The sequence below is a fragment of the Mycteria americana genome, chromosome 1 (assembly GCF_035582795.1).
Source record: "Mycteria americana isolate JAX WOST 10 ecotype Jacksonville Zoo and Gardens chromosome 1, USCA_MyAme_1.0, whole genome shotgun sequence".
Taxonomy (NCBI): Eukaryota; Metazoa; Chordata; class Aves; order Ciconiiformes; family Ciconiidae; genus Mycteria; species Mycteria americana.
Genome location: NC_134365.1, coordinates 213,564,698 through 213,592,404, shown reverse-complemented (window position 1 = coordinate 213,592,404; position 27,707 = coordinate 213,564,698). Strand labels below are relative to the sequence as shown.

The 27,707-nt window shown below is 42.5% G+C and overlaps 1 protein-coding gene across 1 annotated transcript; it reads right to left on the bottom strand.

Moving 5' to 3' along the window:
* Nucleotides 1-612: 612 nt before the first annotated feature.
* Nucleotides 613-19,635, bottom strand: CTSC (cathepsin C). The gene is made up of 7 exons (XM_075491146.1): nt 19,427-19,635; nt 18,081-18,226; nt 8,368-8,534; nt 7,782-7,937; nt 6,057-6,172; nt 2,527-2,658; nt 613-1,781 (listed from the first exon to the last, which is right to left on the bottom strand). The coding sequence occupies exons 1-7, from the start codon at nt 19,590-19,592 to the stop codon at nt 1,279-1,281; spliced, it is 1,386 nt and encodes a 461-aa protein (XP_075347261.1). The 5' UTR covers nt 19,593-19,635; the 3' UTR covers nt 613-1,278.
* Nucleotides 19,636-27,707: the final 8,072 nt, after the last annotated feature.

Here is a 27,707-nt window from a genome sequence, read left to right as displayed (position 1 = left end):
CACATATTATTTTAACAGAAGATTACCAAAGAAGTCATCTACCCATGAAACTGGGAAGGATACCAGTGGATGAAGCTGTGTCACAGCCCACACCATCACAAAGTGGAGCAGTACCTCCTCACTTCTAAGGTTTACCAGCTCTTGCAGTTGGATCCCATATGGCCTGAGGGAAGGAAATGCCTCTAAGCTGCTCCTATTTACCCATGCAAAGAACAGCAAAGACCAGTGCTGCGTTAACCAAGTTAGAAAGAAAGGTTAGAAAGAAATGGTTAATTCCAAGTGTTGCAGCCCCCCCCCCCACTCTATTTTTCTACATTGCATATTTCAAAGGAATAGAGCAACAGATTAACAGAGAGGACTTAAGCAGGATTACTGGGGAATTAGCCATTTACTCAATGAATTGTCCCATGTCCATGGGAAGAACTACTAGACTCCTGGACAACCTTGCTTGATGCTGCTGTGAGAACCTTGGCCTCAGCTGGATGATTCCTAGTTCCTCTCCCCTCTCATCCTCCTTTTCCCCATCAGTTTAGATCCTGCTGAAGTAAAAAGTTCTGGACAGGAAGTTCAAACCTTAAGACAGGTCACTGAAATAACAAACCAACTACTTCCACAAGTACAAACTCCTATAGGAGTGGGGTAATTTTTATTGAACTCTGAGATGATCAATTGCAAAGCACAGCAATAAAATCCAGAACTGGAACATTTAGTAACAGCCAGAAATGTAGAATTGATTTTTACTGTCACAAGGGTTTGACATGCAGTTTTTGCAGGACACTTAAAGCTTTAAAATTTCCTTTTAATCAGTGTAATTGCCCATTCTCTCCCCAATACACACTTATGTTCTAAATTGCAGTGACTTCCTGATTTCTGAGAAGTAAGGCACTACAGTGTCCTTTCAGAGTAGTTACAGATTATCATAGCAGATGCTTCCCTCTGAGATCTGAAGTTCAAGATTGTCCACGGAAGAAAATGCAACTGGTGACTGAAGATGTATATCCAGTGATGAATAACTATCACCACTGTTACCAAGACAGCCATTGCATTCTAGGTGAGCTACTGTCAGACTTGAGAGGAAGCCTTCAGTGCACAGAGCAGAGCTAACAGTGTTCATCCTCTCACCTAGGATGAACTTCTCACCACTGTTCACTCTATTCTGGAAAATTTCATTAAAGCTCCCCTGTTCAAGCTAGGGGACAGATTTTAACTGCAGTTTCTAACAATCAGTATGTTCTTCCAGCTGGGGACAAGGCACTGGATGGATGAAGACCTCTACATTTATAATTTTGGAATAGGAGTTGCAGCCACTGCAATGCTTTCAATTGCACATTCATCAGTGCCACGGCGGATTCTGAAGTAACCATCTTCTCCCCATGAGGTGCCCCAGCTGTTCTTCACAATCCAGAACTTCTCACCACTTTTTGGGTCTGTACCATAGCCCACCAGCAAGACAGCATGATTGGTCAATTCAAAAGGATTGAAGTCATCCTGTAGCCCAGTGTGATGGTAGATCCCCTCTTTATAAAGCATGAAATCACTATAAACCTCAAAGGCAACAGCCATTGGCCCACTCAGAACAAGCTCAAGTTTCATCAGGGCTTCATTGCAGCCTCCATAGAAACCACCAACATAGTGGTACTCAGAAGTGTAGTAGTGGTAACAGCTGCGCTTGAAAATGCATGGAGAATCTTGGGCTGTGTAAGGGAAGCAGTCCTCTTCCACCACACCAAAGTCTTGGACATACTTTCCAGCAATGAGGTATGGGAAGCCACCATCGCAACCTAAACAAAAAAATATCTGCTTATTCCCTTGGAGAGTTATTTGAGGTGGGAGACTCCTGCTCAAATCTTTTGGAATACTTTTAGATACAGTATTGAACACAAACTGCAGTGACCCCAGATAATCCTAATATTCCAGTTAGCTATAGTTAGCTTTCTGAAACACACAAGGCAAAATTCACATCAGTGGGAGCTATACTAGGAACACTAACGCACGGACCACCTTCTCATACAATTGCTCCTGACACTCCCCATCAGGAAAAGCAGTTAGTTACATACAGTAAAAAGACCTGTCCTAACACGGGTACCGTCCTTTGAAAGGCTTTAGTCACTGCTTTTGCTCATCTCCCCCTCCCCATATGCTCCTCCTCCCTCTGAATATGCTTTTGGGAGGATATTTGGTTCCACTCTTTATAGGCATGCATTACAATTTAGGTATATTTTCAGCCCTACTCCTTAGATATTCCCCATCTCCCAGGTAGATCTACCTAAAATCCAGTAACATCCTGAGCACAAGGCCACCTACTCCTGGTTCAATCCCATCCCTACAGTAAGGTGGGCTGACAACTCTGGAATATTTTCTGCAATCTTTCAAAACCAGAAGTACTATAAAGTATAGCCTGCCATATACTTTATGAAAAAACTAAATCGTGGGTGATGGGGAAGGCATGGAAGTTTTTAATATACAGTCTCCTTCTGCAGCATTATCATTACTGAAAGTTATCTTTGTATACACCAGTATACTTACCCTGAGAATACCGGCTGCAAGACACAACCTGCTGAGGACTAAAGATCGGTTTCTGAGTGTTGTTTGTAAGGATACGTATTCTTGCTTCCAGCATGCCCATGGAGGAAAATGCATAACAGCTGCCACATGAGTCTGAAGAAGAAACCACAAAGAGCAGTCAGCAACATAAACAAGGCAAATCACCTGCATTCAGGTACCACTATTGCTAGAGTCCACTGAAAAGAGTCAAAACCTACCAGACAGTGATTAGAACTTGAACACTGATAGAGCAAAAACTTTAAATACACATTTAGCTTTTAAGCATGCAATTCAAAAAAAGTTCTAACAACTTTTGAAGGAACACTGAACTTATTCAAGAATAAGAGACGATATATTGCTCTTCAGTGTTTTTCAGTAGTATCATTGAAAACCTACGCTATTCCTTCAGAACGAACCTACAGGGACCACGTTAGCAGGGCTGAGAAGGCTCATAACCTACTGCCTCAGACAATAACCCTTTATGGAACACATGCTAAGGGGCAATGAACTATTTTAAGTGAATGCTGACAATACTGTTCTAGATTATTTCAACCTATTAATGGATATAATGCTGTAATTTCCAGTTGAAAAAATATTCCACCTCTAGAGCTACCCCTAAAATAACTGACTTTTCAGAGTCTAGTGGCACAAATAGCAGGTTTGATATAGTGGATTCATCCCAGCCCCCCTTACTTCCCAAGGGCATATATTTTTTACACTGGCTTTTCAGAGGCACCTTAATTTTCCTTCTGTTTCCTGGCAGAGAGTTAAGTCTCCTTACTTTTGCATCAAAATTTAGTATTCCTTCTAGTTTTAGGCCTCTTCGCTCCCTAGGAGCTTCCCCTAACACATTAAAAACCTTTGGAAGTAGAATGACAAGCATCACAGGGAAGGACAATTACTTGGATGAGGTCCTATTTTATCTACTGATTGTCACCAAGGTGCCTGATTTCCTTTTGTTTCCTGACAGTAGGAAAGTCAAATATTGCAGGGCTATGAAAAGGAGGGAGGCTTGAGGAACGAAACAAAATACTTTCTCTTGAACTGTGTAGGTGTATAAAAGCAGAGCTATTACAAAAGCAAGACTTTGTGAAATTGTACCTTCACTCAGTTAGACGTATCTCTGAAGAGAAGGGGCAAAATCAGCCTGAACATGAACGGTCTTTGCCCAGCAGGGCAAACTGAAGCAGTAAAAGGTGCCTCCCACTCATTGTATAGTCACAGCATCCAAGATGGGCCATGTTGCAGAACACTTTGTTGCATTTTGTGTGCAAAAATGTAAAAAATACAATTAATGCAACCATTTCAGTCTGAAGTCTGTTAGGGTGGTTGCTAAATTTCTTTCCTGCTACCACAGTGGTATTTGTGATGCCCACAGCATAACAACCACACTGTATCAGCAGAGAGCCAACACAGCTGCAAGAGTAGTTGCTTTACTGAAACTTCCCACAAATTTTCTTCCAGTGTCAATTAAAGCTTCAGCCACATCAGATTCTACTCACTCTGCTGCAAAGGGCTGTTACATTATGAGGAGTAAGGACACAGCACACCTACTGAAGAATCAGCTGACCAGGCTTTTTACCTACTTTGATCTGCAGAAAAAGCTTGCAGAAAGAAGTCAGCAAGAGATTGGAACTGCACTCTAAGGCTAACGAAATCTGTAGGTTCCCCTCTTCTCCCCCCAGCAAAGTTGATAACAAGCAACAACAGGGCTACCTTCAAAGATGACATCTCTTGGCTCAAAGATGCAGTTACAGCTCTATAAACAACCTGAGAACTCAACCTTTACTTTCTTGACTATAGGAAATACTAGCAGGGATGCTAACATGCTGGCAGTAAATATTACAGTCCAAGACAACTGCAGTTGCATGAAGCCTGCCATGTCTCAAGGTATTCTACAGAGAACACACATTTCCCTTTTAATTCTTGTCCACTGCAGATGCTGTACATTTTTCTCCTTAGGTAAAGAGCAGCGACTCCACCAGCACGTGAGCTCTGGGAAGCCATGATCTCGTAATTCATACAATCCTCTCTGCATATGCCACACAACTGGCATCTTACTGCTTGCAGCCTTGTCTCCCATGGCATTTTCTAATTAGTCATCTAATAATCTTAATGATATACAACTAAGACTTTCTAATACCATCATTTTAATGAAGAATTGATATCTAGTGCCTCAGAAAAATCATACAAGCTACCATAAGCAAGACTTACTTTGTATGTCAGCACTATTTTGCACAAGGTCATCTTTTGGAGGTTTTGGTTTGTGCTTTTTTTTTTTAAAGCCTGAAAGCTATAATTGTTATTTAATGGAGCAGAATGTGTATTCCACAGAAATTTAACATACTCAGCATGGATTCTCAGATTACAGGAAAAGTGTAGGCAGCTTTATTATTGGAAGCAACAGACTAGTTCTCATTTAGAGAAACTCTGAAGCAACACAATGGAGAAAGGGTAAGTTTGGGACTGAGCGTTCAACTGTTTGGAAGGTAAAAGAGCCCTTGGGATATTCACAGTTCACACTAGGAGAAAGTATAGGACTCACACCTACGTAGGACTGTATCATTTCCTGCTGCCACCTTTTAGTGATGCTGTGTGTCAGCTTGTGAGCTACAACTCCTGCAAACTTTCCCATGTTTCTTCTGCTACCAGGAGTCCAGCTGGCAGAATTTGGCAGAAGAACTAAGCCATAAGTGAGGGACCAGTGACTTAAGTGATTCCCTCCCCACCATGCTAATGTTATGTTCCCTTCCTCTCAAAGTTGCAACCAAATAGCTACCAGTAGATGCAAATTTATTTGGAAATGATGGATCAGAGAAGGGACACATTAACTGAGTCCACTCCTGGCCTCCAGTATGTAACTATCTAATTCAGGTATCTCACACCACAGTACTATAAAAGCACTCCCTACAGAATAAACATAGACCAGAATGGTATCCTTTTAAGTCTACTTTGAGCTAAATACTTGCCTTTCACAGGGGCAAAGAAAAAATATATAGTTTTTACAAGTGTTCTATATTTATCAGTGTCCGCACTTTTCATAGTGACTGACATCTCTTGCAAATAGCCATTTAAGTAACTCCTAAAGTTACCAGGGTGATAAGATTTGGAGGCAGTATAAACAATTTTCATTAGTTTATTCATTAAAGCTGCATGATAATTTGCCATCAGCAGGAAGCAGGGAAAGAATTAAGTGTACATCAGTTCTGTCAGTGTGCAGAAAACTATGACTGAGACTGTTTGGACAAAACTTGACAGCTGTCTTTATGCAGGGCACTGTGGTAATTGGCTTTCACTCCAGCAAGAGACTCTGCTGTCTGGATAAGCCAGTACCACCTTCTATTTTGGTACAGTGTTGTCAGCCAGGACTCCACCCAGTTTCCCCAGGTTATTCATAGTAAAGGTGCAATCTGTCAACTGCAAGACACTAGACAAAACCTTCTTGTTAACAGCAAATTACAAAGTACATCAAAGGAGCTCTAGAGCATTTCATTCAGAATATTTTTTTTCACCTTGATTCCGAACAGGGCTGACATAATTGACACCATTCACATTTCTCCAGTCCCAGGATTCTGGCAGGCTTGAAACTTTTTGGAGTAACTCAGGTGTTAGAGGTGCAGGCTTTGGTCTAAAGAGGAGAAAATGCTTCTGAGTAACACATCACACTCTAGGCAAGGAAACAATCACATAATGCTCGGTTGTCATCTTCTGGCTTCTACTAGTTGCACTTACTTCACACTAAGCAATTTGAAGTAGTCTCCATCTAAGCTGAGTGCGTGTCAGTCTCAAGAGATTAGTTTAATCAGGATGCAAGACCTACCCAAATACCTCCCTGAGGGAACTATCTTATGAACTATCCACAAGCTGGTGAGGTCAAATACTTTTGAACCAAACTGAAGTGCTGAGGTAACTCTCAATGACTGTAGCAACGCATCTCTGCAACAGCTATTTTACACCTCTGCCATCACGAGGTATGTAGAATATCTGACTGCAGAAGGCATCTCGCCTTGGCAGCATGCACCGATAGCAACTACAAACTGTGTAACTGCAGACACAGACATGGCTTACATCAACACTTCAATAACTGCAGTCCCACTTGCCCCAGAGACTTCCCTGGAGCAAGTTTTTACTGTGACTATTGAAGAAGTATTGAATGTTACTTGTGCTTATCTACCACTTGCAGCCAAGTGATGCTCATATATCAGCAAGCCGAGAGCTTCCTGCATTCAGCTTTCACATAACCTGATGCTTGTCCATAAGTCATGCATCAAGTGCCATTCACAAACACCAGACACTGGAGTCTGTTCTGAAAGCACGAGAGGGCCAACAAAATACTGTGATGGCACTACATGGTGCAACAGGGTTCCAAATAGGTTACTGTATTTAAGACCATCTACAAGGAGACTTCTATCTATAGGATGAAGCCATGATAATCTGCATGATACTCCCATGCAAATCAGAATTTTTACTGTATAGTAGGACCTTCTTCTACATACAATTGCCACAGTTTGGAAAAGTAAGTAGCATTGCTACCCACAGCAGCAGAGTGGAAAACACAAAAATACAAAGAAGGTAAAACAGCTGTGAAGAAGGGAAACTTCAGATCAAAGAACTCTAGTTCTCAAATTAATGTAGAGGACCATGCGTCCATCCCCGTTACCACTCTCTGCTATGTGATCTGCAAGACCCTGAAGGCACTCTCGGGGCTACTTCATGCTTCTTCACGAAGACACACTACTCCTATTAGAGGACCCTGGTTGCACGCATGGCAAATTATCGAAGTAACCAGAGAATTTCCTCAGAAAATATTATTCATGTTTAATAGCAGAATGTGGTTCACTGCTTTTTAATTGCAATTATGAACCAGTAGAACCAGGAAGATGGTCAACCAGAAACTCACGACTACAGTTAAGCAGCTGATGGGCAGACAGGAGAGTGAGATGACAAGTGAGACTGTCCCCACTTCTTCCTTGCACATATGAATTCAGCAGCAAGTTACTGGGCAAGATTAAAGGGTAGATGACCCTATTTGTCTCAACTACTTGAGACAACAGATGTTCAGAATAATCATTCAATTGAGGAAATATGTTGGTACTCCATGAAAATACACTGGAAGGCCTTGAAACTTGATTAAACATCTGAACTACAAGCCAAAACACAGCTAGGAAGAGCCAGGACAAATACAAGCAGATTCTTTGCAGCAGTGGGGTTTATGGCAAAACAAACGGCCTTAGTACCTTGGAGCTCTGGAAGAGAGACCCCCAGCTCTTCTAGTTAGTTCTTCCAGGGCAAAGTTCTCATACTCCTTGTATCTTGTTGCTCTCCAGGACTTCTGTCGAGCATTGATAGCATTTACAAAGTCAGAGTTGTGCACATAACGTCTGCTTGAAAGTCTGCAAACAAAAGCAACCAAATAAAACAGTAAGAAAAGGACTGGGATTGAAAAGTAAAAGTGTTCTCTAAACTGAGTATGGAAAACACTCTTTAACTCTGGAAGTGTCTTCTGGTAGGTACTGATAAAGGAACATGCAATTATCAGATCAAGGTAAGGTTTCTGAAATTTGAGACACTAACTAGGCTACAATCATCTTCGTTAGACATGCTAGTTTTATAATTGGGCTTCACCACAGACTGAAGGAAAAAGTGTGCGATGCGATAGGCACACCCTCCTCTGCCTTTGTGCATTCAGGTTTATTCCCAGCATTATCACTGGCATTAACTTTGCCCTCAGCCACAGAATTGGTCCATGAGGTTTTAGCCGAAGTGTGAAGCACAGTTACCAAATGTTTTTTTCCAGTAAAAGGTCACTTATCTGTTGCTTACCTTCCCCTGGGCTTCTGGAGAGGTAGCTCGTTTATGTGAACATCTGAGGGAGATGAAGAAATCTTCTGTCCACTGAAACAAGCCCAATTGTGGCCAAGCACATCATGTACCCATCCTGGTAGCGTCTCATTACAGTAGCTGGTTACATTCTGGCCTTCCTTTTTGTACTGTAATGTGAAGAGGTTATGCTTGTGTTGAGTAGATGCATTTGTTAGCATAGCAGTAGTCCCTACCCACCCAGATGCTTTTTGCCTGTGTTTCAGAGAAAGTGGCCAAACATATATTCCACATCAACCAGCATCATATTTGATTTCAAGACAAAGAAGCATCAAGAAAAGGTTAAGCTGATGAAAGAAACTGATCTTTATCAAATTGCTAGAGGAAGACAAACAGGTTGTGACTTGCACTTTTAGCAACAAAGCATGCATTAGTATCAGTATCAACTAACAGGTGCTAATTGTTTGGGTTCAACAGTTACTTTCTAGGCAAAATGTAAAAAAAGTCTTAGTACTTATCCTTCTCTTCAAGGCCCTGTGGTTTCAAGCACCAAATATCTGACTAGTCAAACTAACCCTGGACCGCTGCAAAAGTTTGAGAAACTAAGATTCATGGCAGCCTGAAAAGTAAACACAGGGAAGATGGCAAGTTTCTTACACGGTAACCTCTCAGGGAGAATTGTACTGTAGCATTTCTGTTTTAGAAGTCAGAACCAAAGATGAGACTTCCTGCAACTGCTTTAAGTTTGAGCTGTGGTAGAAGAGCATCAAGATACAATTTCACCTGAAGTATCAAAATGACAGTCCCAAGTCTTAATACGTCCTTATTCAGACACACAAGTCTTCATTTTTCCACTGAAGAGGAGTAATAAGTTAATCTATTCAGTAAAACGTGTCTTCATACAACAGTTAGCACTAACACTTTGCCCAGCTGTGTAAATTTCCTGGATTAGAAGTTCTTTGACAGCAGAAAGTCCTGGGGGGGGGGTGGGGGGGTGGCGGGGGGGGAAGGATCTTTACTCATCTCTTAAGGTTAAAGTCTGTTTTGTATTAAGCTACACAGGAGCCCAAAAACCCCATGCAATAAAACCTTTAACTTGACTCTTCTAATCACACCAATCACTTAAACGGAATCCAAGTTTCCTAGTCCAAGAATACTTTATTAAATCCCATCCCATTCGAGTTGCACATGTACAGTGGTACAGGGGTTTTGTAGCTATGTTTCAACAAAATGCTTGCTCAGCCTCTTCACTGAAGAAGGTGGTGGCTTACAGTGATGAAAATGCCTCAAGATGGCAAATAAAGTAAATAAAGGGACTGGGAGGTTTGTGACTATGTCAAGGCTCTGTGGGGAATCTGACGGAGGACACATAGCGAAATAATTAAGTCTCGCAATCAGAGGAATAAAATTAAAGTATAATCCTCTGACTGTTTTAGAACAATGGGAATTTGCTTTGTCCCCAGTTCGGAGGTCGCAGAGGCATCACATCTACACCTTTGGTTGTCTCCCACGGTAAGCATGTTTGCTGACTGGAGCAGGATGGGGGCAGTAGAAGGCTGAGCTGTTACCTTGTTCTATTCATCCTATCTTACTGTGCAAGATTTTGCAATATGGGAAATAACTACACTTGGCCAAATACCAAGGGCAAGGTCCAGAGATGGCTTTTGAGAAATACCCTCTTCAGAACAGCATTGCTAGAAATCCAGACACTACCAGAAGCAACAATTTATTGACATTACATCAATAAGTTACTGTGAGAGCGCTTTATTTGGCTCTACATGGTAGTGTAAACTAATACCTACCTGTCTTGTCTACCTAAAAGCTGCCACAGATTAAAACAAGACCAAGCACAACCATTCTTGATAAGTACAGGCCTTCAATTTGAATACCTGAAGAATACTCAAGGAAAAGGCCTGCTTCCTGCAACATTCAAATGCAGGTCCTGCCCAGCATGGAGAATTATATTGAATCATAACAAGTGGAACAGATTTGGGCCTTACCTTCACAGAAAAAAGGTAATGAGTTATCTGCTAACTAGCAAATTAAAATGACAACCTGCCTTGGCTTTTTTTTGCTTGTTTGTTTTCCCTAGAAATCCCTCTCCTTTTTTTGGAGATTAAATGTGTTGCTTTTTTTAAGATGTAGATAACCAGAATAGTATTCACACCATTTGTGCAACTTATTTTTCAGGGAAGTAAATTTAGCAAGTTTCTTATGCTGTTCTTTCAGTTCGAACATACCAACAAAACTAGGAAGGGAGTGAGGGGACAGTCAGTGGCAATGTTTCAAGATAGACAAGAGACAAAAAACCAATTTCAGACAGTCTGTGTAGAAGCCTAAAATTAAGCAATTCAATTCCTCTGTAGCTATCTTTTGGTAGACTGGCAGATAATGTACTACTGCTGACTTGGCTTTAAAAAGGGGACATGGAGACTTTAAGACTACAGCTTATTAATGGCATCTGGATAAAGGGAATTTGAACTCCAAGAGCCATTTTCAGCTAGGAAATGGAAATATAACCATAAGATCCCAGTTTGCTTTTTCCCTCCTCTGACTTCTAATTGAAAGCCACTGATGTAGAGAGGTGGATGATAAACCTTTAAAAACCCAATACTTATGCTTAATTTCTACAACCTAGTTAACTCCCCAATGGGCCACATGATAGAGGAAGTAAAATGGGAGAGCAAAGTCACCAGTGCCATGACAATGAGACCCACTGCTTAGTACCAGAAGGTACACCGTCAAATCAATATTTCCCTGCTAAAACCACATGCAGTATTTCTTATTGTGACCAGAGAAGGGCGCTCTCAGATTAGATCTAGCAAATCTGACTGTACCAGTTTCAGAGGAGCTACTATGAGTATGCCTGCCCAAACAACAGTCATACAGGGGCGTGACTAACTTCAGCTGCACCAGTTCAGCGTGGCACCATTGCATGAACAATTGCTGACTCAGGTGGATGCAAATTACAATGCCAGACTCAACTGAAGCTGCCAGCACAGTACCCAGCACATCTGTGGAACCTATCAAAGAACAGCATCCTTCATGGAGGATAACGGCCACACAGCTGTGACCATCAGCAACTGCTGGACAACTGCTGCATGCATTTCCTCTGCAGACTTAAGAAGATGGTTTCTATTTTCAAGTTAATAAAAGACCACTCCAGCCATGCCACATGTGATAATTTCATCAGCCAATGCTCACATCTGCAGCATCAAGTAAACTCCATCCAGTGACCTGACCAATCTGGAACAACTCCTGTAGAAAGGCACCCAAACTATACTCACAGCTCAAATTCTAAGGTTTGAAAACATTAAGCTTTAATTCTATTTCAAATGCATATTTTTCTCAAGTCTGACAACTCATGTGACTTTGCCTAATGCCAGAATTTCGTCAAGCAACTCTAACATTAACTTTAAAAGGCTTCATGTACCTAAATGTCAAGGGTTGCTATTAAATACCTAAACCTAGTTAAGCTTTTTGGTACAGTATACTTTTAGTAAAGTCTTTCCTGTGTTGGTCATCATGACATAATCTAATTGCATGTTCAATTCTAGCCCTGGTAAAAAATGCAATTGTTTAAAGCTTTCTTTAAATTTTTAATCTAAGAGGAAAGCAAGAAAGGATGGAGACCTTTTTGGACACAGCATTTTAACAGGGATTCAGCAGTGCTACATACACAGGCTGCCATCCCATCCTCTTTTACATCTATTGTTCTCAATTTAAGCAATGTTCAGGCAATAAGCAAACTCAAGTTCCAGGAGGCAGACTACCCTAAGCCTTTCCACATTAAGCCTGGTGGAAAGACTTACCACTCATTTGTCATCAAATTTACAAGAGTGCCTTTGCATTCTAATATGGGAAGCACATTCTTAATTAGAACAGATTGCAGACTTGCAGATGCCCTACTGTTCAAAAATACAGCAGATGATGTTATCAGAACAAACAACTGCACCTTGCTACCCGATATAAAATGCAAGCAAATATAAACTACAGATGCATTTTCTTTCCTCTAGGAAACATTGTGCAATTCAGATTTACACTTTAGGGAAGCAGCAGTTGCACATTACCAGTTAGGTAAGCCCAACTAAGGTTAGAAATTAACTTTCAATTGATTTGCAGGATGATTAAATAGCATTAGCAACTCTAACACTTCTATTTTAGCAACACGGAATAAAATGCATTCAGATTTTTTGTTAACATTCTGAAATTTAAACATTAACTACTGTCACTTGTCTAGGCTGGTTATTTCAGAACGGAAGTCTTTGGTTTTAACCAAATTTGGGGGCGTTGGGGAAGAGAGGAAAAGATGTGACAAAGATGTCACCAAGTCAGTCTGGAAAAGATTAGTAACTTGAGTAGTGGAATATTCTACAATTTATTTCTTTATTTTTGCTGAAGTAGTGCTAATGTTTTAATATGAAAAAATGCCAGACTTCTGGTTTTTGCTAGAGGACATTTCAAAAGTGAGAAGTAGCACCACTTAGCTTAAGGGACAAACAGTGAGAATCTTATGAGACTGTCTCCCTTCAAAGTGGCAGTCTTAACATTAAATAAATACTACAAAGATATCAAACAATTGAAACAAGTTAGCCTCAACTTTCCTTTCAGCCTCACTCTGGCATTTTATGTTATGCTGTTCCTATTTCTTTTGCCATCCATTGAGGGGAAAAAAAAAAAAAAAATCTTTAGATCCTTGTATCTTGCATAGCCCTACAGAATCCTTATATCATCCAGCAGAAGCACATGCTCAAGCTTCTGCCAAGAGTCAGTACACTAATTTCACATCCAAATTCAGTACAGGGATGTTTCAGCAGCACACATTAAATAAGAAACAACAGCATTCTCATAAAGAAACAAGTTCTTTTGTTCTGCAAACAAACACCAGGCAGAGTAACTATGACTTGTGAGAAGCAGAATACAAGAATGCATTTAACTTGGCAAGCCTTGAGTGACAAGTCTATGTACAACAACAGTTAGAAATAAAACACCGTTAGAGCTTATTTACTTAAGCTATTAAAGCAAACTGAGGAAAAAATACATTGATAAGCTCACCCAATCCACTCCTTTGGTGTGGAAAGTCGTTTCCCCACAGTCCCCAGGTAAAAGAACAAGTAACTTGTAAAGGCAGTGAGGCCCTACAAAAGTTTTAGTGGGTGTCTGTTTAGTAAGCCACAGGAACAAAAGGCTATTAAAAACTCACTGAAACATGCATCATCATCATCAAACAGGCTGTGTCTATATCCACGCACTACAGTAGCTCTGATAAAGCCACCATTTAGACAAGCCCACAGCATTCTTAGTAATTAATAGCTTCATTCTTTAACACTAAGCAAAAATACCCTGCAAGTTCAATTAGCGCCAGTTGCACTTCTATGCTTGAAACACATGAAGTACTGTATTGGCTCAAATACTGCTGTTCCTTTAGCCTGGCAACTCCATCCTCTCTGTTCAACGACAGAATATGAGGAAAGTGTTAAAGGATCATAGTAGGTAAATAGGGATGCTTTATCTGACCTGTCACCATGATGAGGTTTTAGCCTCGTAATTTAACTTTAGTGCAACATAAACAGAACTTGAAATTTATGAGCAGCCCTTAAGCAATGAATACCTTTCTGACAAGCCCAAACCTGCAGCCACGGAAGGAGATGTGCAAGGCTTTCTGTGTTATGGCTGCTCTGATACCTGTAAGCATTTTCCAAAGAGCAGAACTCTTTAAGCATGTATTAGACCACCTTCAGAGTTTTATTTTCTGCCTAATTACTACATTATAACAACTGAACTAAAAATCAGTATTTTGAAAATAGGGAATAACAATTTTGCTCTTCTGAAACAACTCATCAGCATGAAATATTTCTTCTGGAAACCACCACCACAAACTGCTCCATGAACCAAAAAGTTATTCCAGAATCAAGCTGTAACTCCAGAAGAGTGTTCACATTAGAAGGTTATTTCATAGTGAAACTAAGTAATTTTACCAAGTAGTAAAAACAATAGCAAAACTCCATATTAAACATATTAGTCCTGTATCTTCTTGCTGTAAAGCAAGAGACTTCCAGCAAAGATAATTCTTCCTTTCCATGAATTCCAAAGGGACTTTATCTAATGACTTTCCACATTCTCAATAGCAATCAAGGCTAAGCAATATTCTAAGAGATTGCTTTTATGCTTTCCTCTTGCTGCATTTCCAGGGAGGAAGGCCCTCACCAATTAGCATTCTAGTTTACGCTATTTTACTCCAAGGGCTTCTAGATTATGACCAACACTAAGCAAATGAAGTCTGCCATGTTTATGTTACTTTCAGGTGCAAATGGTAGAAGTATTTTAAACAACAGGCAATCATTCTTCAAAAACCTCTGAAACATGCATTGAGTGGAGTATATTACTTGTCCCCTGGAAGCTTTGCAGTAGAAGACAACCAAATAGGTCCTAAAAGAGTGTTAGTTGCATTTGATAGAAGAAACCACATTTTTAGTTTATACCAGGACTAGATATTTTGTATTTCTATTTCATATGTAGTGCAATATTTACTGGATTAAAAGTAAATGGATACGCATATCTAAATATGTCACAAGGTCAAGCAGTTCGTAAGGAGCCACTTCTTCCCCTCAAGTCTCCACCGACAATTATGAAATAATAGTTTTGCAGATTGACAGTAGTGCAAGTTGTTGCCTAACAAAGTCAACTAGTTGTCTGCAGCAAAAAAAAAGCATTTACTAAGTGCTGTGGTATTTCCTCGCGCTTCTCGGCCATTATACTTGCACTTTGGTAATCTGTTGTTTCCTTTAGAGCAGCAAAATTATAGAGAGGGTAACTGAGTTGGGCTCTAATCCTCTATATGATATTTAAGGAAAGAAGCCTTTAATTTAAGCACGTCTTGCTGATGGAATCCCTACTACTGAACAATGAGCCAAACAAGCTTGCTATTTCTCAATACCAAAAGCAACTGCAAAACTATCAATTAATCCATTTGCCTACAAAGGGCTAAGACAAATTCATGACCATGAAATGCAAGCTGTTGTGCATTGCTACTGCTCAGGTGTATATTTGACTTATTTTGTTTTGAGCAGCAAGTTGGATCAGATGACCTTCAGAAGTTCCTTCCAGCCTAAATTATTCTATAACACAGTTTTGATATATTGTTTAAGAGCACTCTTGCAAATCAATGCATTTACATTTTCATAAGCACAGAGGAATACACGAGATCAGTGCTTATCAATCACTTGACTTAGCGCTCATCTTACAGGGATGTATTTCACAAGGTATAGACAGCAGCAGTAGGGCCTTCATTGACTCTCAACTGTCTTCAAGTTGGTGCCTCACAGCTCCATTTGTATTCCAGAGCAGGCCACTCACTGTTTTTATGATTAAATTCCTCACATTCAAGAATTAGTCTGATAATCACTTGTTTCAACTGCTCACCGTACTGGCTTGTAAAGCAACTCTGCATTTCAGTGTAAAATATCAGCCTAAGGACTCCCAGTCCACTAGTTCAACTATATTTCTCCTCAGATGAGTCCACCAAGGCCAGCAATGACTGCTGAATTCCACCTGCCAGAAATGACCCCTCAAGCCTGATTTCATGGACAATACTACAACATACAGTGCTCCACTGTCCTCAGGGAGGCAGCAATTCCTGCCACTTTTGAAGCAGGCCTTCTCACTGTAGGGAAGCTCACAGAGGTGTCCCTGCCCCAGAAGCTTCAGAGTAATTCTGCCCAGTTAGAGTACCCTTCAGTGTCAGTAGTTTTTGTTTTATAACCTGTCAAACCTATGAGGAGTGCACATCACAGCAATTTAGTGTCAATACCTTACACAGATGAGAGAATGTCACGCAGGTATTTCTCTCTCACACTTTGCTTTTGCTTAAGTATAAGACCCTGTCTTATGCAGCATTCTTATTTTAAAGATTTACAGTTATAAGAGCGCACTAGTTTTGGCAGATAGTTAATTTTATTTATAGTAGTTCATATAGTGCCACGTTTTGGATTTGTAATGAAAACAGTATTGATGACACAGGAATGATTTAGTTGTTGCTGAGCAGGGCTTACACAGCATCAAGGCCTCATCTGCTCCACAGACAGTCCTGCCAGTGAGTACGCTGGGGAGGGCACAAGAAATTGGGAGGGGACACAGGTGGGACAGCTGACCCCAAATGACCAAAGGGATATTCCATACCCTATGATATCACACGCAGCATATAAAGCTGGGGAAAGAAGGAGAAAAGGGGGACATTCAGAATTATGGCGTCTGCCTTCCCAAGTAACAGTTATGCATGATGAAACCCGGCTTTCCTGGAAATTGCTAAACACCTGCCTGCTGGTGGCAAGTAGTGAATGAATTCCTTGTTTTGCTTTGCTTGCATATGCAGCTTTTGCTTTACCTATTAAACTACCCTTATTCTCAACCCTCGAGTTTTCACACTTTTGCTCTTCCAATTCTCTCCCCCATCCCACTGACTGAGTGGTGCTTAGTTGCCTACTGGGGTTAACCCACAACAAAGAGCATGCAAACAACTTCACCTTAGTCTTGTAAAAGAACCTACACAGCCCTTCCCCTTAACTTAAGTGAGCTCCAATCAGCATGGAGGAAGCTGCATTTAAATCGGGGCCTCATATATCATTTCTATTCAGTAAGGATTACAGTTCTCCTGGAAAAGTGGATCACTCACTTTTGTCAACATCTGAAAACATTGACTCAAAAATAGCTGCTGTGAAATAAACCATCTACAATGGCTCCCAGAAAGACAATTTAAAGCAAAAGTCATTTCTTCACCCTCCTTACTAGCCAAGGTTCAGAGATTTTATGCTTGGACAAGGCCTGGGTGTTTCCTATTGGTTCATCTGAAGCCAGACACAAGACCACGCTTTCTGAAACAACCAAGAAACATGTTCACTGCACCTGCCGAGGGCTGCACTCACCACCTGAGCAGTCTTGCTGCACAAAACACCTGTCTCCCAGGCAGCATAGTCATCCTGCAGAGATTGCTTCAAGTCGCCCTCCAGATTCATAACGCCACTCATCAGAAGAGCAGCAGAGCGCTCCTTAGCAAGTGGGTCTTCTCCTGCCTATCCCCTGCCTACCAGCACTGTTTTCAGCTTGATCTGAAGTTATTAACAGGGACTGGAGATAACAGCATCATTCTAAAAGAACAGTTATAGGCAGCAGGAAGGTTCATTAAATGTTACAGTAGTATTCTGGAATAAAATTTAAAGATCCTAGAAATCCTCCAGCAAGGAGAACAGATGGCCTTTCTAAAGTTTTCATGCATTTGAGAATATCTTTAAGGAAAGATAAAAGCAATGATGTTTGCTATTTCACTTGGGTCCAATGTGTCAGCAAGAAAACCCCCCCAAAAAAAAACTTTTCCAGGCCACTCAGAGAGTTAGCTTAGTGAAGGCCTTCAACTGCTTTAAGCATGCCCAGAAGGGAAAGCAGCAGCATCTGTAACAGATTTCTCAGATAATGCCCAGTGTGGAATATAAATACCTCTTCCCTCCCTCTGCTTCCCACCTAGCCACTGATAACTGTTTCTTTATGTTAAAAAAAAAAAAAAAAAAAAAAAGTCCTGTATCTGGTAATCCAGGCAAACTTTGGAGCTAAAGATAACCAAGTGCCCCAACTGCCCCACCGTGGCACTCAGAGACTAAAGAGAAGCCTAATTACAGGCCATTTTAGCAACAGTCAGTGATGCAGAACACACCAAGTTAACTCACCTTAAAAAATGCAAACCACTTGTAGTCATTTATCACAATTTCAAAGCCTTGATTGTAAATCAAAGTGAAGAAACCATAGTTTCCCAGGCTATCCTGGGCCACATATAACTTCTGAAGATTCACAAGCACCTTTCTTTCCACAGGCCCTGCAAGAAACACCAACATTACTGCATGATTATTGCATGGAAGAGACAAAAAAAAAATTAGTACAAAGTATGTCGTAACATTTATTTTATTCCAAAAGATGCTGAAATACACTTGTTGAATACAGTCTTCTGCAAAAAGGCACCAAGCAAACATGCTTCAGGGACTTCACTTACTGGTCAGTGGGTCTACGTACTCATTTTTTCCACTGCTAGACAGTATTTGCACATTTAATTAGCAGCAGCACCAAACAGCAGTTACTGGGAAACATCAGCTTATTTAAACATAACTTGCTATACAGCTACACAGGACTTGGACGCTGTGTCACTCAGGTGCTGTGTCTGCAATGACAAGTCTTCCCCTAAAACATCTGGGATGAGGTATGAGCCACCCCACGCTCCTTCACACCAATGCTCTGACTCCTTCCACCACTCACCTCCACTGCTCCTACTGCCACTTGCCTCATCTGATCAAAAAGATGATTTAGAAAAATGCAACTATTTTTTAAATAACGCTGACATACAATAGTTAAATAATTAACTCCCCACTACTATCACCCCGTCAAGGAAAGTGATATTTCCGTTTCTCCTGATGCCATCAGGCTCCCTAGGCAGCAAGCTCTTGCAGCGGTGGCCTCCCAGGAGCCGGCCTGGTGTCACCCAAAGCACAGCCACGCTTTGCTGCTGGGAACAGCCACTTCCAGGACAGGCCGAGCTGAGAGGGAAGGCATCTGCGGGCTATGAGGAAGGAAGAAGTGAACCGGCATGAGCTGGTGGTGCTCACGAAGAGGCCTAGTTCAGCCCAAGTCGAAACAAACAAAAAAACCCCCCAAAAATCTGAAGTGGAAGAGTAACAGCGCTGCCCACAGTGGTCACCCAGAGCCAGACTAACGCCAGTGTTTCATGCTGCTTAATTCAAATTAACCTTGTTCTGCCTTAAGCCCGGCAGGGAGCTCCGCACGAACGAGCAGAGCTCTTACTCAGCAGCACGAGTCCGACCCGGAGGTGCGGGGACCCGCCACAACGGAGACAGGCACCCGCCTCCCCGCCGCCGGTTTCGGTTTTAGGGCCTCACGGCACGGAGCAGTCGCTCCCCGCCCGCCCCACTCCTCCCTCAAGGACCCCCCACAGCGAGGCCAGGCCGACCCCGGGACTCCACGCGCCCCGGGGAAGGGGAACGGGGCAGGGCCGCCGCGGTCTCACCCGCCTGGGAGCAGTTGCCGTGGCGGCCGCCGCCCCGCCAGACGCGGAGCTCCCAGGTGCCCAGCAGGTCGGCGAAGGAGCAGTTGGCCGGCGTGTCGGCCCGCACCGCCGCGGGCAGCGCCGCCAGCAGCACCAGCGCCGCGGCCCACAGTGCCCGCCCAGCCATCGCGCCGCTGCCGCCGCCGCCGCCGCCGAAATGGGCCTGGGCGCCGCGGCCTCCCCGCCCCGCCGCCTCCCCGCCCACGGGCCCGGGCCCGCCCCGGGATGGTCGCGCAGCGCCGGGAGGGGCCGGGCCCCCGCGGCTGCTCCCGCTGGGGGACCCGGGCCGGGCTGTGGGTCGCGGGGAGTGGGGGAAGGCCGGCGTGTGTCCGTGTGTCTGTGTGTACCACCTCCGACAGAGGTGGGGTGTGCTCCCTGCTGTGGAAGGGGGTGTCCTCCCTGAGGGCCGTCACAAGGAGATGGGCCCTCACCCATCTCGCAAGGATATCTTCCTCCCCAAAGGGTGTCCTCATTCCCAAAGGGTGTCTTTCTCCCCAAAGGGTGTCCTCCTCCCCAGAGGGTGTCCTTCCCAAAGGTCATCCTCTCCTGCAAAGGGCACCCCCCTCCCCAAAGGGCATCTTCCTCACCAAAAGGCATCTCTCACCCCAACAGACACCCTTCACTCCAAAGGGAGTCCTCCTCCCCAAAGGGCATCCTCTTCCCCAAAGCCCATCTGCCTCCCCAAAGGGCAGTCCAGAGCCCCTGGAGCGAGGGGCGAGCCAGTGGGTTTGGTCCCCGGTGTTACTTCAGGCAGGCGCCTTGCAGCTGTGGAGGACGAGGCCTCTTGTCCACCACGGGTTTTAGCAGCACAAAGTGAGTCAGAGTTTCCGAAGCAGCCATGCGTTGTGACTGGGAAACCACACAGCACCGCTCCTGCACGGGGTGTGGACCCCAAAAACCTGCATCCCCTTTGAGCCCCCCGTACACAGCGGCGGTCAGCAAAAAGTGCAGAAAATTCCCCCCGAAGGTGGAAGTGACATGCAAAAGCTTGCACGTCCAGCAACCAGACTGTTTGCAGAGGATGGGTGTCGTGGAAGGGCAGAAGTGTTTCCACTGAGCCATGAGCCTCTGAGTGCAGCCCAGTGCATGGCTGAGCGTGCAGGGAAGTGGTGCTTGTCCCACTGTCTCTCCAGATTCAAAATGTGCATGCTTTCATATCCCCAAAGTTATATATGCAGTCAAGAAGGCTGAAATACTTACTAATGAGTAAATATACCTTCATTTTAAAAAAGCATTATATAAAAAATAACCACTTTCAGAGGAGCAATAAATACATATAGTACTATGTTGGCTATGAAAATGATGCACTAGCTTAACAATGGATAGAAATTTACAATAATTTTGTTAAACCGGTATAAATCTCCATGTAGATACTCTTATTACTGATTTAAAGAGTTAGCTTGAACTAACTCACTTATGAGCTAAAGTAGGTTTAAACTAGAAGTGTCCTAATTTTTTTAGTATTGATTTAAATCAGGAGATTAGGAATTACATCTGTAAATTTTAACTGCTTTAAGTAATATGTTATTTTATGACTATCACTTTGCTTTTATGCCATATTCTCAACCTTTTGGGGAAGGATTAATTTGTCATTTTGTTGCTGATTCTTAGAACAACCAGCTAATAGATGCTCTTACTCAGGCCGGCAAAGAGATAAAAACACATTGCACTTGTTTTGCGACAGTCTTTTAAGGATGCTGAAGCACTGACTTAGTAGGAAAAGCAGAATTTCCTACATGTTACAGATAAGAAAATAAATGCTCTTTCAGTTCACTAAGACTGCATTGGCCAATAGTGTTGTTATGGGCATTAAAAAAAAGAGCTCTAGGAGTTTTTTACAAAGGCAGCTACATTTTGCTGGACTTGCCGTACGAGTGCATGTGCCCTGCCATTCCTGATCAAGCCTGTCTAATGAGATGTGGCTACACAGCATTATCCTGTCTCCTTTCTTTACCAACAAGATTTCTTTTTTTTGGCTCCACACTTTCCAAAAGCAACCCAAAAGTTCCCAGTGACCTTAGGAAAATGTCTGTGTTACAGTTCTTCACGTTTTATATGCAGAAGCAGAAAAGGTCCGTGGTATCATCACCATCTTGTCCCCGTGATGGTGGTTGGGTGATCCTGCCTCTTTGCATTTGTACTGTGCTTTGAACCTCAATTTTCAGTTTCAGTTTGTAGCCACTGCAGGCTGTCACTGCACAAAAACATACGGGTTTCTCTTTAATTGCCTTGGAGTCACAATGGATTGTTGCAAATAAGGTGTATTTAACATAATGGGGTTGTAAAATCATCCCTGAGACCAGGCAGAGGTGGTTTAAGTTCAGTGTGGCCCGTTGAGTTCACTCTGATTCTGCTCTTGAGCTGTAGTTTATTTTGCCTGTTTGAGCAAGGTAAAAACTCCCTGTGCCTTGTCTCCAATAGTAATTCTGAGTTAACTACGTCCGTGGAATAAAAACCTCCCCGGCTCTCAAGCACTGACATACCCAGGTTTGTCATATAATACAGCCTTGAGTTAGTACCGCTATGTGCGTGAGACACACGGGACATCTTCCATGCTTGGTGACAGACTTGTCCTTTATCGGTACACTCAGGTAAGCTGTTACCTGCTCTCTTGAAGCCACAATGTTATCAAATCTCTTACGAGACCTCCCAACACTGTGTTTTATCAGTGTTTTACAAAACTCCTCAAACTGAGGACAAAGTCACACAAGGAGGAGCCAGGTCAATGTGGTGGTTTATTGTCCCCAAGGGGAGTGGTTGGGCTGGTACCCTCCTGATAGCTATAGTATGCACTGGTCTCTTTTGTAAGGTAATTAAGTCACTATCTTGGGGGAGGGGGGGTTTAAAACCTTCAAAAATAAATGTCAAAATCCTCCAGAAAGTGAATAGCTTTCTGCTGGGTTTGTGAGTTGAATCAGCTCAGCAAAGGATCCAGCGCTCACCAGAGCTAGCTCAGGGATCGGCACAGCCAGCAGCACTTTCATGGGGAAAAATGGAGCTTTTCCTTCAGTGACAACAGATGTGAAGATTAGCTGTTGAATGCTTATAATCAGGATTTTGGCAAATAGTGCCAAATAAAGCGTTTATTTCTAACGTCCCAATCCTGGCCGCTTTGACGTGGCACTGCCTGTACAAGTAGAAGTGTTGTGTGAGTATGGTGAAGTGATACGAGGAAATGATCTGGCTGAAAACAATTTTGGGAGCAAAAACCCTAGGGGTGGTTGTTATTCAGTCAGGTCACTTCCCGAATCTGGGAGCTAACCATGACCCAAGTGGTAATGAGCCATCCACAACTTTAAAGGAGAGAATACAAAGATTACGTGCCTGGAATGCTTCATAAAAAGCTAATTTTAGGGAAAGCTGAACTGAAAAAAGGATCCTTGTGCACAAAAGCTATCCACTTATTTCAGCTGTATCTGTCTAATAAAAAAATGATATCTCCTTACAAATCCTGCTGCACTTTTATCACTGTATCATCACCCCTACCGCTGATGAAGCTGTTAGCACAGTATAATGGAACTAATTTTAAAAGTACAGAACCTAAGCATAACTGAGGACTGCCTTTTCCTTTGCCTGTTTTGGAAAGGTGCAAGAATACGAACATTTTTATGGTCCTGTGTAGGCTCTGAAATTAACTCCTTACTGAGACAGTTGTTGCTGTTCTGCAGATGGCTCTCTGCAAGAACAGTGTCCTAATTACGTGCCATTAAAAAGTGAAGAGCTGTACTCCAAGACTTATTTTTCAGAGCATTAATTCATACATGATCATTATCTCACTATAAAATTTGACCATTTTTTTTACTGCAGGGTACTTAAGCCAGCTTAGCACTATATGCTTTTATGCATGATTGAACTCATCCTGTTTATTTCTGCGTGAAACTGCAGAGCCTTTTTTCTGGAGGTTTTTAGGAGGGGGGAGGCTAATATGTATTCATTTGTTGCACCTATAACTTGGGGGTTTTTAAGGGAAGACACCTGCTATATGGAACAATTCAAACAGTTGCTAGCAATTATGGGAATTAATTTTCTGGACAGAACGAGCAGGATGGTTTCTCAAGTGTCTGTGTGCAGCTCGATGTACAGCACTTTGCCTAGGAGATCTAAATTCACAAAGCTTTCTAAAGTGCTACCACAGTCCAAAGCCTAGATAATAATAATCACAGCAATAATAAATAGCATTAGGGTGGGATTTAAGCGCAGTGTGAGCCTGTGTTTTAATGATCTGGTGGGTTCTCTGACTGACAGCATCATTCCTCCCAGGTACGCTAACACACCTATCCACCTGTCTGCAGTGCAGCATAGTAAAATGCACTGGGAAAAGATACAGCTGAGTAAAAAACCGGCAAAAAAGGGGGGGCAGGAGAAAGGGGAATGGGAAGATAACTTTAACTCACATCAGTTCACCAAGATGGGTCTTAGCACGTCTCCAAACCGGTTGTGTTGGTCCACCTGGAAGACCATCTTGCTGAAGCATGTGGCTGGGAATAGCTGGAGCTAGGGGGAAAGAAACTGTTTACTGCAATTGCTGCTGAAGGGTGGCGGTGGAGGCTTGTTTTTCCTACAGCACACTGCAAGGTAGGAATTCATAGTGGAATCTGATCCCATAAGTCAAATATAAATATCACCTTTCAGTTAGTTTGCCTGGCTTTTGTCCACTGATGACTTATTTTTTCTGCCAACTTTTTGTGAAAGGTGATACGCAGAATACTTGAGTGCATAACGTGTATATATGTGTCTGTGTGTATAAATATAAATGCCTTGTTCCTGGAAAAACATGTCTTAATTTAAATGGTGTTGAATTTGCACTCCTATTTAGGAAGTTAGGAAATTTGTGTGGAGGCTTCCTGGAAACTATCACTTTGGTTATTGTAATAGCTACTAAAATAATAATGCTAATTCCATGTTGATTAAGACACTATTAAATATCCGGCTAATGTTCCAATTAGGGCGGAATAACAGGGAATATTGCTGTAATTAAAAGCAACATGAAAATCCCATTATCTTCAAAACTGCCAGGAGCTCAGTAAGTTTTAATACAGAAAAACTCGACTTTAAAATCTTCTTTCTTTCAGGTATTTAGATCTGTAGAATATTACAGCATCAAGGAATCAAGGAGGTGTCAGTTGGATGATTGAGTCTGGTTTGGTGTAGCCACTCCCAGAAAGATATGGCTGAGCTGCTGAGAGTCCAGAAACATCTCCCCAGAGCACATCCAGCTGTACTGGAAGACATAAGCTGGTACTGAGTGGATGGTGACCTCTTGGAGAGCCCTCCAGCCCTGTGATTCAATGAACAGGTGAAGAAGATCATAAAGTGACCTTCTCAGAGTTGCCTTCACTGAAGGGAAATGCCATTTTTCAGAACCATCACATCTCATATACAAACAGCTTTTCTGTCAGTGCTTAGCACATATTAACATTTTAATCTTCAAAGTGTAAAGGGTTTTACAAACCTGAAATAATTACTTATCTACAAAACCCCATAGGTATACACTATTATTTTCACTGTTAAGAACTGGGGGGGAAAAAAGGCAGAGAAGTTAAATTAATCTAGTGTCCTGCATGTTGATGTTACAATGCGTGGGTCAGGTGGGAAATTGGATGGCCATGAAAAGTAGACATCCTGATAGCAATACAGATGTATCATGTTGAAATAAAACAATAATAAAAAACTTCCAAGAAAATCCATTATATTTATACTTTCCAGTCAACTTCCAAATGGGTAAACAGTTAAAATGACAACTGATTTCCTTTTCCTGGCCTTTGCTTGCAGTTTGATGCTCTGCTTTGGCTAGTGTAATTGCAGGCTGCCGAAGCAAAGAAGGGTCCAGCTCTGCCTCTTCCTTTCTCCCTCTTCCGCCAGGCCCAGCAGGTCTTTTTGTGGCATCAAAGCCAGAGATTGAGCAGTGACAGGTGAGCAAGGTGATGAGATAAAAAAACCTAACATGCCGTTCCAAAAAAGGAATATTTTTCCATTGTATCGGCTCACTGAACCACTCACTGAACCTGTGTCTAGAGGGTCGCTGGGTCTGATGTAAGGCAGGAGAGAGGCAGGCAGGAGCTGGAGGAAGGCAATGGCAGCGTCTTTCACTATAGTCACAGCAGTGGATTTATTGGAGTGCTGAACTGCACCCCATCATGGGACTAATTAGTTTATCATCTAACCCACTTCTCTCAGGCTTCTGGCACATTTTCGTATTCTGAGATGCAAGTCAGCTGTTTGGTAAAAGCACTGGTTTGCACAAGGGTCTGCCTATTCCAGACAAAAAGGTCATCCATTCAGTGCTGTCCTGAGGTGGGGTTTATGTCCTGACTCCAGAGGGGTGCTCTGCTGCCTGCTGCAAAACCAAATTGGTTTTGTGCCATGGAATTGAGCGCTGCCTCAATCATAGTGATGCAAAATTTGATCGTAGCACACAGGTCCTCTGTGCATGCACCCGTGTGACTTCTGGGAGCTTGAACCATCCAGGAGGCTGTTACTGGTGCTCATCCTGCCTGGATGAGCTCTCTCAGAAATTGGTGACAAAGACACCTTCAGTGCAGGAAGGGGTGCTACGGTCTGCAGAGCACATTTACTTGGCAGGTGGAAAGGTATTTCCAATGCACTGCAGACCATTACTGCCTGGTAGGAACCGGCGAACTGAGGGCACCCATAAGTCATTCCTGTGCTTTATCAACTGCTAAACTGAGACTGAACGAGGTAAGCTCCCACTCAAATACCAACGCTTCTCTGTTTACTGCTATGTACTGCTGCTTGCAGACCACAAGAAACCTTCCAGTACTATATCAGGTATGCACCTATTTGAGAAAAATGAAAAACCAAAGGATATTTGCAATTATAAGTGCTTAGTGGACATCCTTTCTATGATTACTACCTACAACTCAACTGAACTCCTGCCTAGTTTTAAAACAGGTCTGCATAGGGTGAATACACACATGCAGCTGTGTGGTGTGACCTCAAAGCCAAATGCCGGTTAAACTCTGTGCGTACCAAAGAACCATGTGCATATGCCAAATATTCATTATGGCTTTTCCACCTGGAGTTTTGAAAACAAACACTGGATGCTTTTTCTTTTTTTCTTTTTTTTTTCTTTTATTTCTTTACTTGCTACTCCAAGCTGCCTTGTGGATTATACAACTGATGCATTTTAAAGTGTGTCAGGAGCTTGTCAGTTTGTAGCACTTTTTCTGAAATGCTGCCAACCCAAAACGTTCCATTTTTCCATCAAACCTGAAGGTTGGCAGGAAAAAAATGTAACATCTTCTCCCAGAAAACTTTCTGTAATTGCCTTTCTGTTTGTCACCAACTTCAGTCTCTAATTGGTTTTTACTCCTTTGACACCAGGGCCACAAAAAAATGGAGTCTGTCTTGGACTCTTTCTCTTCCTCCTTGTTTTACATATGAAATTAAAAAGCTTTTTATCTGAGGCTGTTCCTCAGCTCTTTTGAGACACAATTGCAATCAGACTTCAATCCAAATTGCAGATTTCGCAAGTGCACTTTGGTTGTCTCCATTTAAAGGAGATAAAGAAGTTTATTATCAGCTCTGCCATTCACTCCTTGCATTCAGGCGATTATGAAATGCAGGACACGCCACTGCTGGCTGTTGATGCACTGGGGGATGTGACACCAGAGACGAGGACGTGTGTAACCTGAAGCCAAATGGCTGCTGGCAGAGCGGCAGATGGGCACATACTGGCCAGGTCAAAATTCAGTTTGGAAATCAGAAGGTGGCTCCTAACCTGGAAGCAGCTGGGTTATCCCAGAGAAGGGAGGAAAACTGGGAGTGCCCTTAGGGTGGAGCAGAGTGAAGGACTACAGAGTGCCTGTTTGCCACAGCCAGACTGAGCTCGGTGGCCCGGAGGCACATCTCCAGTCCTACAATTCTCCAAGGATGAGTAGGCATGCATGTAAAACATATTAAGAATACTTTAAGGAGCCTAATTTAGACTCCTGTTTTGAATTGCTCTTTGAAGGAACCTGTTTCTGTTCCCACTGTTTCGCACAGTAGGAACCTAAAGAAATTTCACTAACGTATGCCACCAGGTTTAAAATTGCCTATTTTCTGCATGATGCTAAACTAAGAAAATGACAACACTAGACTGTTCATTTCTGTTATCCAATAGCTGATCATTTTCTGTCTTCAAAGAGACCAAAGTTTCTCTTCAGATAAAAACGTTAACTGAGTTAGTGTTGGCTCTAATACAATAAATTGAGTGTCAGAAGATGCTTTGTCTGGTTTT